The sequence below is a fragment of the Podarcis pityusensis genome (genome assembly GCF_964106645.2).
Source record: "Podarcis pityusensis genome assembly, chromosome: 6".
NCBI classification, from domain to species: Eukaryota; Metazoa; Chordata; class Lepidosauria; order Squamata; family Lacertidae; genus Podarcis; species Podarcis pityusensis.
The window spans coordinates 33490603-33502758 of NC_138030.1; the positions used below are offsets into that span (position 1 = coordinate 33490603).

General features: G+C 41.5%; 1 protein-coding gene across 3 annotated transcripts in view; it reads left to right on the forward strand.

Moving 5' to 3' along the window:
- Positions 1 to 8530, forward strand: part of NGF (nerve growth factor) — a 54592-nt gene extending 46062 nt beyond the window's left edge. For 2 of the 3 annotated variants that reach the window (XM_081009918.1, XM_081009919.1), the window contains one exon: positions 7632 to 8530. In XM_081009918.1, the coding sequence (XP_080866044.1) occupies positions 7644 to 8375 (732 nt within the window). In that variant the 5' untranslated portion in view covers positions 7632 to 7643 and the 3' untranslated portion in view covers positions 8376 to 8530. Of the gene's footprint in view, positions 1 to 4569; positions 4696 to 7631 lie in introns of all 3 variants that reach the window. The other variant, XM_081009917.1, reaches the window with a different exon arrangement.
- Positions 8531 to 12156: the final 3626 nt, after the last annotated feature.

The window sequence follows — 12156 nt, forward strand, 5'->3', positions numbered from 1 at the left end:
CTACAGCTGGTTATACAACCAAAGCTGGTGAAAGGTGCTTTGGGATACTGAAGTCACTTGAGTCACAAGCAACAGAACACCTCAAGGCTGTGCATCTGCTCCTTCAAGGTGAATTCATGTCTCGGGAAACGATGGAGGAGTGCAACTTTGGGGGGGGGGGGGTTGAAGTCAAACTAATCCTATCCAAAATAAGAAATAAACAAACTTTAGGGAGTCAAGAACCACCAACCCACAGTGCCCCTGTCTTGTCAGCCTCAGTCTCTTCTTGTTGCGCAGGCAATTGTGACTGATACAGAATTAAGATTGGGTGCAGTATGCCAGCTGGTTCCAGTAAAGATCTTGCTGGTGGAGCAACTTTCTGGCCAACACCCAGTTAGGTATAAGGGACTACCCACATCCTCCTAAGCTTAGTTTCCCAAGGGAGGAGGAAGAAGAACATAGTAGTGCAGAAGAAAATGTACAGGTTAGTGCTGTACTGAAACTTATCCTCTTGCCTACTTAAAAGTTTGCTTCGCCTGTGTGAAGGAGGCTTCCATTTTTCTGCTTCATTCACATAGCACTTTATAGATTTAGTGGGCAAAGAACTGGACCTACTTTTTAATTGCAAGGTAGCCATGGGTGGTTTGTGGTTTTTCTTCCACTTAAAGGTTTCTCCAACATTCTGCTTCCCTGCCATTCCTGATCCGATCTGAAAAAGCCCCATGTGACAAGTTATCTCACAATTTCTTCCCCTGGGCGTTAATTGAAAGCAGGTCAGGAGTAGAAGCAACTTGTTGGATGAGGTGGAACCACTATGCCAGCTTCCTTGGAAGTGAGTTGGTTATTGCTTACTGAGAGGAGGAGGGGCAAGGCTGTGAAGAGCTCGTCATGGTGCAAACACACTGGCCGGAGCACTGGGTCGGCTCCGCAGGTGCATTTGCACCACTACAACGTCCCCACCATCTCACTCCCATCTCTTTCCTGCCTGGTGGCTGCAGCTCCATGAAGCAACCCACTTCTGCTGGGGAGGTTTACTACTCAGCACATGAGATCAGCAAGCTCAGCACATTGGTTTTTAAGCAGATTCCTTCCTTTTACTCTTAAACTTTCAGCACCAGTTTCTTTAAAAATAAAACAAAAACAAAAAAAGCCCCAAACCAGTAAATAGTTGTCAGGCACATGGTAGGAAGCCTTCTTGAACTTAAAGGAAAGCCCAGCTGAGGTCTAAAGACATGGCTTATTCCTGTCTTCATTTGTTAATTGGTCTCTTTTGGTCCAGTACCTATATTTTCTTAGTGTGAGCTGAGTACCTCATACAGAGAAGTAAGACCTGACAACCCCCTGCAGTGTAACTGTTGGCTGTTTTCAATAGGAAAAGCTAAGCAGTCTACTGTTAACATTTACCCTTAGCAACTTGCTTCAAGAATTTCCTGCTGTGTAGTTGGCTCCACAGATTCAATAAGCCTTGTGAATGATGTGTCTGCCATTACTTGCCTTTTTTCACTACACTTAATACACTGCTGCTCCTTATTCTGGATATCATGCCTGTTCCAACCTTGCTATAAAAGAGTGATGCAGGCGACTTAAGTCACACATTTTGGGAAGTGACTGCTCTTACGTTGTCAATCATCCTGGAAAAGCTGCACAATCTCCTCAAAGTTCCACTTTGCCATGATGAGGAGTCACCTAGACTCTGGCTAGCAAGGAGAAGCCTGAGGCATCGCCTCAAACTTGAAGCTGCAGGGCATTTTTTAGGATGGGGAAATGCCCTACCAGAACTCAAAATTCCCCATCAATAAAGTGCCCTTTTGTGTTCACTCAGCTTCTTTCTCAATATAAAGACATGGCTCCCTTTGCCTCTCTGCCCATCTGACCAGTCTTGTGCCCCTTCTCAGTAAACTCAAATCCACCCACTACTGCTCAAGTGCCTTTTTCACAGTGTCCCTTCCAAAATATTGTTTATAGCACCACACAGTCAGAGGGCGTATTAAAACAAATGGCAAAAATGCACATTGAAAACAATGGGACATTCCCCAAAAGTTTGTTGGAGATAATTGAGCTGTGATTGTCAGTTGAAATAAATACAAATTTGAATATTAAATGTGATGAATGCTTGTGCACTTGAATAATTTGCTATTTTAACAACAGGAAGAGGGCAGAAAATAGTCTGGAAAAATTCCTTATGTCCAGTCGTTTATATTGCTGCTGATGCTAGAGAGGATGGCAGGGAGAGAATTTAACCCTGCTTTGCTAAATACATAATAGAGTGGGCTGGGGGCCAAGAGGAAGAGAAAAAGAGCTTGCTTGCCTCTATGCTGAGAATTCTCATACTTTGCATTCATTCTTTGATTTAATTTGTAACTCTTTGACCTGCTGCATACTGGTCTTGCCTCACCTTAATAAACATGCAGCCCTAAAGGCCAGTGTAGATATTTTACTGAAATGCAAGAGCCAATTGGAGTGTAAGGAAGCACCTCTAAGCACTCTTACTGTATGTCAGAGACAGGAAAGCCTAGATTGGAGTCTGGGGTCTGGGTTCCGGCTGATCCGATAATTGAACATTCATCCTGATTCGTTTGCAGTGTGCTTAGATGACATTGTATCATGCAAACATTATCCTACACTTTCCAGTCATTTTCCCCATGTACATTTCCCATGCAAGCGGTCCAATATTTGGGGGGAAGAAAGTTTGTTGCATAAGACCTCTAGATAAATTTCTACTGCACAAACTGAGTTTGCCAGTATGTGACTGAATCCTACCCAAAAATAGCAACACTCTGGAAGTGTCCTGCATTGTGAGATTAAGTTGGTAGTCAATCAGCATAAGAGACTTGGATGGGTTGTTGGTATTATGGCAAATGCTGAAAGAAATGCTAAAAGAAGCATACAAACGTGCAAGAGGCTGCTGAAAAATGTATTAAATTGACATGCCATTTTGCCAAGTGCTCATCAGCTGCTACTATTTCTACCAACACTTGAGAGAAAGGTATTTTGGAATTAGGCACCCACTAGCTGTACTTCTGGAAACAATTCCAGATGTGAATGTCTCTGCCTAGGTATTGTTTGTGAGCCTATATTTGGTTGTAGGGATGTGGGTGGCGCTGTGGTCTAAACCACTGAGCCTCTTGGGCTTGCCGATCAGAAGGCTGGTGGTTCGAATCCGCACAACGGGGTGAGCTCCTGTTGCTCTGTCCCAGCTCCTGCCAACCTAGCAGTTTGAAAGCACATCAAAGTGCAAGTAGATAAATAGGTACCGCTCCGGCGGGAAGGTAAACAGCGTTTCCGTGTGCTGCTCTGGTTCGCTTAGTCATGCTGGCCACATGACCCGGAACCTGTACACCGGCTCCCTCGGCCAATAAAGCAAGATGAGCACCACAACCCCAGAGTCAGTCACAACTGGACCTAATGGTCAGGGGTCCCTTTACCTTTACCTTATGTTATATAACACTAACTAAGTTATTGCAAAATACTCCCAGCATATATGGCTTTGTTAAAGACCCAAAAAGTTCCTACCTGAAGATCAGATGGGTTTTGTATAGTGTGGATCACATTTCTCCTTCCCTTCCCACTTTTCTATTCAAAGACATGCCAACACGATGAAGAATGCAAGTAGATAAATAGGTACCGCTGTGGCGGGAAGGTAAACAGCATTTCTGTGCAGTCTGGTTTCCGTCACGGTGTTCCCTTGTGCCAGAAGCAGTTTAGTCATGCTGGCCACACGGCCCGGATAGCTGTCTTTGTCTGTAAATCCCTTTGGGTATGAGAAGAAAGATAACCAAAAAACTGACCCACAGTGCTGCATAAAAGAGACAACCATTGGAAAGGGAGATGGCTACTATCAAGTCATAAGATCTGATGTGAAGTTTATTGGCAGAATTGAAATGATTACTTGAAGCTGTTTAAGAATGAGGGGGGATATTTGTTGCTTGTAAACTGCGGCAAGACTATAGAGGAAAGGGGAGAAGCACTCAGAGAATAGGACTTTTCTAACTGCTAGTGGTGCAAGAGCTGAATGGAGAAGATTCAGCTGCCTGACTTTCAGATTTGCTTCTCAGACACAGTCTTCTCCATCAGTTGTTTCTAGAATGTCTCCTGTATGTTTTAATTATTTTCTGCTGTAGCTTGGCTTATCCTCTTGAACTTTGTGTACATTAGTTGCTGATTCTGACCTAATTGTAGTGTGGATTGTGTTAAGTTGATGGTTTTTAAAGTCCCTTTGTAACAAAGGTATCTCAGTGTGTGGAGAGTTGGACAGACCAGTTATTTATCTTATTATTGTTCTGCTGATTGAATACATTTAAAGGAGCTTTCAGAGATAGATAGATGATAGATAGATAGATAGATAGATAGATAGATAGATAGATATAGATATATAAAACACAAGCTTAATGTGCATTTATAGATAACAGACTGATCCTATGCATGTTTATGTGGAAATAAGTCTTGATACATTCAGTGGGGCTTCTGAGTAAACAGAAATAGGATCAGGGTGCAATTTGCAGCGAGCTTTCAAGCTGGTACCTTATAACAATTTCAGTCTTTCTCAATGAAACGTTCTTTCTTTTAATAATTTTGTGTTTAATATCTAAGGGGGAAAGAGCTTTGCTATTGGTATGAGGAAACTGATTACTATTTCATCAACAATTCAAAACTTTACTACTGGGAAAGGAAAGCCCTGCGTTTTACTAGAACAGCTCTAGCAGTATGGAGAGTTCAGTAAGTTTATACTTCAATATTCTGTATAGCAACATGTTAAAGGCTTTCGGGGGGGGATGCACATTGAAATATGCTCTTACGTTTATTCATCTCAAATAAATACTGTCCCCTATTCCATATTCACAATTATTTTTTCATAACAGAATTCCCAATTTACCCATTAAAGATACATTATAGAAATGGTATACAGGATCAACATCACTCTGGTTTTGAGTGCAACAGAGTCATTAAACTAGAAGCAGGGGTGTGTAGAAGTCATTAAATGATTTTTAATCATTTGATCAATTTTGAAATAATTAAAAGAGTATCAAACAAGATAGCGAGACCGTTTCAGTGAATTGTGTGTCCTTGAATTTTATAAAAGGGAGGATACATGAGTCCACAAATTTCAAGCTAATTATTCTTTCCAAGGATCTTTTAAAGGCTTTTGGTATTTAAGCTGATTTTTGCCATGGAAAAGTGAGAAAGGGGAGGGGAGGATGCAAAAAACAGGATTCCAGTTGTGGCAAAGCACCACTGGGAGGGGACCAAGGTTTCCTCGGAAATGGGTGGAGAGAGACAAAACTTGTTCTTCTGCTTGTTCTTCAGACAACAAAATGCTTTGGGACAGCCATGATTACATTGCAATACATGCAATTAGTTAATTGCGGCAATGGAAGCTTATCCAGTTGGCATTACCATATGCCAGACTATATTTTCTCCCTGTTGATAAAACTGTGAAATTTTTCATGCTGAAGCCATTGTGAAATCCTACCTGATAAAACTTACAATGAGATATGCTTGCAAGCTATGCCTGCCGTTGGCATTATTGCTCTCCTTGAAGATAGATGCATCTGTGAACAGCATGCTCTGTGAATATTAATAAAATTTCTTACCAAGAAACAATAGTGCTATAGGGTCTATGAATGGAAGAACAGAAATGACCTTTGATATGGTCCCCATACTGAAGTGTACTCATTGCGGATGATGCACAGAACTGTGCCAGCTTGAAACTCCATGTGACAATCATACCTGACCTGTGTCCTTGCTTTTTAATCCTTCCTCTTTCCTCTGTCAATCTATTTCATCAACAAGAATATCCAATTTGATTTTTTTAATGTTAGGAAGCTGACATGGAAGCAAATACCCTAATACTATTTAACTATGTAATTAAAAAAACCAAAGGAAGGGAGATAAATCCTTTCTTGAATGTTGCTACAGTTCAAAGCAGCAAATTTGCCCATGTATTTAACCCCAAACAGCATTTTATGGCCATCCCTAACCTCCTTTTTCCTATTCAGAAGGGAGTTACATACCAAGGGATTGTATTTAAACAACAAAGGTGGAGATGCTACTATGTGCTAGTGTCTGGATTTTGTTGTGCAAACCTTTTTTCATTAGCATCCCTATTGACATCAGAAAACTCGTTTCTGCTGTCCTGACGCATCTGACTTTCATTTGAATTGTTCAGGAAATGGGGCCTGCGTATTCCTGCAGTATATGGCTGGTGTGCTTCTTTTGCCCTTGCCCAAGAAGCATCTGTCACTTCCTGCCACTCAGCACATGGCTTCACTCTGGATCTAAACATGATTTGAGGTGTGCCAGAGAGGTCTGGCTAATGAGTGCCCTTTGTCTAGGAGGGCTTTGCAACTGATGCCTAGTATCAGAGTCTGAACCATTTCCTTATGAGAGCTTAGTCCACTCAGTATATTCAGCCAAAACACAACAAAAAGAAGGGGAAATCTATCTCGACAACATTTACTCAGTTTACATTTGTTACATGCATTTCAGCTCCCTGAAATCAATGCCCTTAAGCAGCCTAAATTGTGGGTTGAATTGTTTATTACTCTTTTCTCTGGCTTTCGACATTTGAGGTGTATATTTTTAGGACCCTCCATTCTTTTGTGACTGCGGGTTGTTCCAAACAGTTTTTAATATTGTGTCTTCATGTTGTAACCTGCCCTGGGAAATTAAAGCGAAGTGTTGGTAATAAATTAATAATAACACCATAATATATTAATGCTTCACTACTGACAAAACTGACAAATGTAGATGGGTTAATGGTCAGGTCAGGGCTTATATATTGGTTTTAAATTCAGTATATCAGTTTTTTTGCAAGTTTCTTACATGTTATTTGGATATATTTTTAGGAAGCTGATTATGTCCATACTGCGTGTCTAGTATCTTGTTTGGAGATATACCAGTTCTGGCCTCCCTGTGGAAATATTTAATTTAATTTCATTTAATTTATTAAATTTGTATACCGCCCTTCATCCGAAGATCTCAGGGCAGTTCACAGCATAAAAATGCAAAATAAAAACACAAAATACATAATAAAAATGAAAACAAAACCATAAGCCCCTCTCCCACAAATTTAAACACATTTAAAAGGACATGGAATGTTAATCAGCCCTTCAAGGCCTGGTTGAAGAGAAACATTTTCACCTGGCATCTAAAGATGTATAACGAAGGCGCCAAGCAAGCCTCCTTTAGCCATGTTTGCTATCTTTGTGGCTCATTCCAATCTAGGAGAAGAAAATAATTCTTGTGAGATAGATAAATATCTTTCTCCAAAGGTTCCCATGTAACCAGTGGAGAGTCTTGCCAGGAGCAGCACTCCGCATTAAAGCCCCCAAACAATGGCTCTATAAGTCATCTCCTAATAACAAAAACCACAGGAATTAACAATAACCCAGTTATGATTTCCTAGTGTTCCCACTTTATGAAGCACATCACTGCTATGTGAGTTAGTCTTTCTGAAAGGGGTGGGGAGGAAAGCCACATCTGGCATCCACATGCAAGGCCTTCACGAAGAAGATGAAATATTTTAACAGTGCACTTTCACGGGGACTGCCTTTTCAGCACATATCTATTGACTAGGCTTGAAATGGAACCTTTTGCATGTCGCCCTTTTTTTTTTTTGCTCACAGTAATGTTCCTGGTCTGTTCTCTCCTAGGTGCATAGCGTAATGTCCATGCTGTGCTACACTCTGATTATAGCATTTCTGATCGGCATACGGGCAGCACCAAAAACTGAAGATAATGCACCACTGGGGTCTCCTGCAACATCTGGCATTTCTGAAAGCAGACGGACTAAAACACACCACATTATGAAAACGTCTCAGCACAGAGACCACAGCCAGCCTGTTACTGGGAAGGTAGTGAACAGGAAATCCGGGCAAGCTGCAAGCATCATAGTGGATCCAAAGCTTTTTCAGAAGAGGAGGTTCCAGTCACCTCGGGTTTTGTTCAGCACTCAGCCTCCACCTTTGTCAAGGGATGGACCGAGTGTGGAGTTCCTAGACAGCACAGACTCTACGAACAGGACGATCCGAGCCAAGCGCGCAGCTCACCCTGTGCACAACCGAGGAGAGTACTCTGTGTGCGACAGTGTTAGCGTGTGGGTTGCCAACAAAACCACAGCGACAGACATTAAAGGCAAAGAGGTGACTGTGGTGGTGGACGTAAACTATAACAACTACCCTTACAAACAGTACTTTTTCGAGACCAAGTGCAGAGACCCTAAGCCGGTGTCCAGTGGGTGCAGAGGCATTGATGCCAGGCATTGGAATTCCTACTGCACCACCACACACACCTTTGTCAAGGCACTGACAATGGATGGCAAGCAGGCAGCTTGGCGCTTCATTCGGATTGACACTGCCTGTGTATGCGTAATCAGTAGGAAAACAGAGAACCTCTGAGATAGACCAACCCTCCATCTTATACCCACCTCCTCCCAGCCCCCTACCTCAGCCTGTAAATTATTTTAAGTTATGAGGACTCTATGGTATATTTATAGTTTATACAGTAAAGAAATGAATCCTCATTATTTATTAAAATCTTTTGAAACTGCTGATGTGTTGTATATTTTAATGGCATCTCTTTCCTTTTAAAACAGGAGCTTTTTTTCCCTTTCTTTTTTTACAATTTTGGTAGCCGCAACTTTCCCTTTTAGCCTGATTGACATAGCAAGATTTTGAAAATGGAATACATTGCCGTTTTGCCTTCCACATCCTGATTTACCACGAAACAGCAGTTTTTGTGTGTGACATTCTATAGTCTTGAAATAGACAAAAAGCAAAAGCTGTCATATTAGTCCATTGGATGAATTCCAGATATCCTTCAGCTCCTCATCCAAGCCAAAATTAAACCCAAGTAAGCTAACCCAGCTATTTTAATATTTACATTCAATCAGGCCACATATCAGAAGATACATAATTCTGCACCTTGAGTCGTTCCGTAGTGGTCTTCATGTTTATACATCCTCATAGATTTCAGCTGATATCTTACAAAGCTTATTTAAAATCATCAGTTTTCACCATCTTTCATTGTGCCTTTTTACCTATTAGAACAGGCATCCCCAACCTTCGGCCCTCCAGATGTTTTGGCCTACAACTCCCATGATCCCTAGCTAACAGGACCAGTGGTCAGGGATGATGGGAATTGTAGTTCAAAACATCTAGAGGGCCAAAGGTTGGGGATGTCTGTATTAGAAGGTAAAAACCTTTTTATTTAAGTTGGTTGGTGATGTGCCCTTTTAAAGGAAACAATTGAGCAAATATTTTGTAATAAGAGAAATTATCTAGTTTGTAATGTGGAATGAAACCACCAGTCTTTTCTGCATTTCATTTGGGTCAACTGCAGCTAAAATTAAGACAGGTCCTAATCAAGCTCAATTTAGTTCTAATGAAGTCCCATTCAAACTAACATGAGTGATGAATTATTTGTCTGTTGCATTCAATGGGACATGCAGTCAAATCTATTTTTACTCCAAAGTAGGCCTTACTGATTTTATTCATTTATTTTCATAAATTTGTATACTGCCTTTATCCAAAGATCCTGGGGCGTTTCACAGCATAATGGGATATGCACAATATTATATGCATCATCATTTTAATGTGATTTGCTCCCAAATAAGTGTACATATAACTACTATCTGACAGCACATGCCTAATGATGTCCATTGGCAAAGGGCTACAGCTCAGTGGTAGAACATCTATCTGCCTTGCATGCCGAAGAGCCCAGGTCTAATCCACATCAACTTCTGGCAGGGCTAGGAGACAATCCTGCCTGAAACTCTGGAGAAGTACTGCCAGTCGGTGCAGACAGTAGTGAGCTAGATGGACCAATGTTCTGCTTCATTGTAAGGCGGCTTCCTATGTTCTTAGTCCAAGTCAGTGGGTATACGTACAACGAATTTGTATGTTGCAACCTGCTCTGAGATCCTCTTTATAATGTAAGGTGGAATATCCATTTTGCTTAAGAAATAGCTAAATTGGCTTAGCTGGATTGGGACAAATGTAGATAGGAATTGATTGGCAGTTCTGTTGGATTAACCTAAATACAGTTTATCATGCAAAGCTTTTAGGGCTGGAAGATGGGAAGATCTGAAACAATCGTTCTCTGATCATGACCAATTAAAAAAAAAAAAGTTCTAGTGGATGCTTCAGACACCCACTTTTTTCTGCAGTCACAATAACAAAAAAAAGCACACAATCTTAATGGCTTTTGGGAATGCATCTATGTATGTAGCATCCTGGTGCTTCTGAATAAAATGATAAACTGCCCAGCAGTTTTTACTAAATGAGACACTATTCATGCAATTAGCAGACATCAGGTTCCAGGGGTGGGGGGATTTGGTTCAGACCCTAACATTCGGGTTACAAGGCTTTAACCCTTTGTTCCTTTTTGTGGTCCAAATCCAGAGACTATTTGCATCCGAGGGGAGAAGCTCCCATTTGTACATTGCTGGTGTGTGTGGTAGGGGATAGAGAGGAAGAGGAAGAGGAAGCAATTCAGATTGGGAGCATAACAGGGAGCATAGGGTTAATCTTCATGCCAGGGCCCTGATCTAGACCACCACCAGTTTGCATCTGTAATTTGCTTTTTAAAAGCAACACACACAATTACTAATTGCTTGAATGGTCCTCAGAGACTAAATGAACTTGAGTGCTTCAGCGAGAGCAGCCAAAAACTGTAAGATTGTCTGGAGAAGTTAAGAACCTTATTCTGTTTGTACAAGAGCATTTATGGATTGGGTGACAAAAATGTTACTATGATTAATAATCTTCTTTTATTTAAAAGGATGGGCCTTCAAGCATTTTTCTTCCTACCATAGCTGTAAAAACGCAGATGGCTTCCTTTTGCCAGCTAATAATGGGGATGGAAATGAGTATGTTTACACAGGTTTTTTTTTTTTTTTTAAGAGTGTTTTGGCCATTTTTAAGGTAATATAATCCAAGAGAAACCCTTCTTTTCCTGGTGCCTTTGCTCCCACGCTGGAGAGACAGCTTGTTCAGCTTGAAGACCTCCACAGTGTAGCCTTTGGGCTTAGACCTATAATGTGTGTTCCAGCCCATAGGGGCTGCAAAGAATAAAAATCTTCATAGTTCTCTTGTTTTCTTTGAAAAAGCAACTGCTGTCTGTTCAACAAACCAGTTCAAGATAAATATCACACAAACTCTTTAAGTTATAAAGTCTTTCAGAACTCAGGAGAGCAACTAGTTTCAGCTCCCTTTTTTCTACTTGCACACTTATTTCCCATCTTATTGTTCCCACCCACAGCCAAGACAAAGGATCTCTGCAGGACAGTGTTTCTGTTCTAAGAATAGTTGTGTTTTAGAGGGGAGGAAACAGCAATCCAGCTTTTACAACCACATTGGTATTTTCAGCAAGTCACATTCTTATCCTTGGCTCTCATGCGTGTACTGTAAGCAAGAACTGTCCAAATTCAGACAAAAATGTGCTTGCCAGATATTTCCACTTGCTGTGTTGCTAGTCTGGTGGATGGGTCCTGGGCAGTAGCTAGTTTGGTTTGAAAGTCTGTTTCAAAAGAGAAATGGAGGGTAGATGGGATAAGTCCCAGGGTATGGTCTGAAGCCATGTGAAGCCATCACCTTACGGATAGTAGTGGTCAGTGTGGTGAAGCAGATCTGCCTTTCTGACACCACTACTGCTTACCTGAATGGGGCTGGGACAGGGCAGTGGCTAAGGCTACTTGAACGCCCTGATGGAGCCAGTCTTGTGCTTGTGCCAGTGCACCTGAGCATCCTGACCACCAGTCCCATCCAGGTAATCTATAGCAATGCTGATGTTAGGAGAGGGGTTCTGCAGCTGTGCCCCACAACACAGGGTGCTACTGCCAGTCTGGTTAGTGGCTGGAAAGGTGGCCACCTAGGAACCACAAATATACTACATTGGGTTCCATGCTGGAAGAAAAATGGCAAATAATTGTAAGAAAATTAAGTCCATAACTCCTGCCCCTCCAAATTTACTTTCAGCGTGTCCCATTGATATAGTTGCTGCTCCCTTTCATGACCCTCTTTCATCCAGCATCATGCCTCCAAGGGCCAGATTTGGCTTAGGAGCTTCCAGTTACTGATCCCTAAGCTGTACAGTGCACAAAGTCATAGAATGATAGAATCTTAGAGTTGGAAGGGACCCAAGTGTCATCTAGTCCAACCTCCTGCAATGCAGAAATCT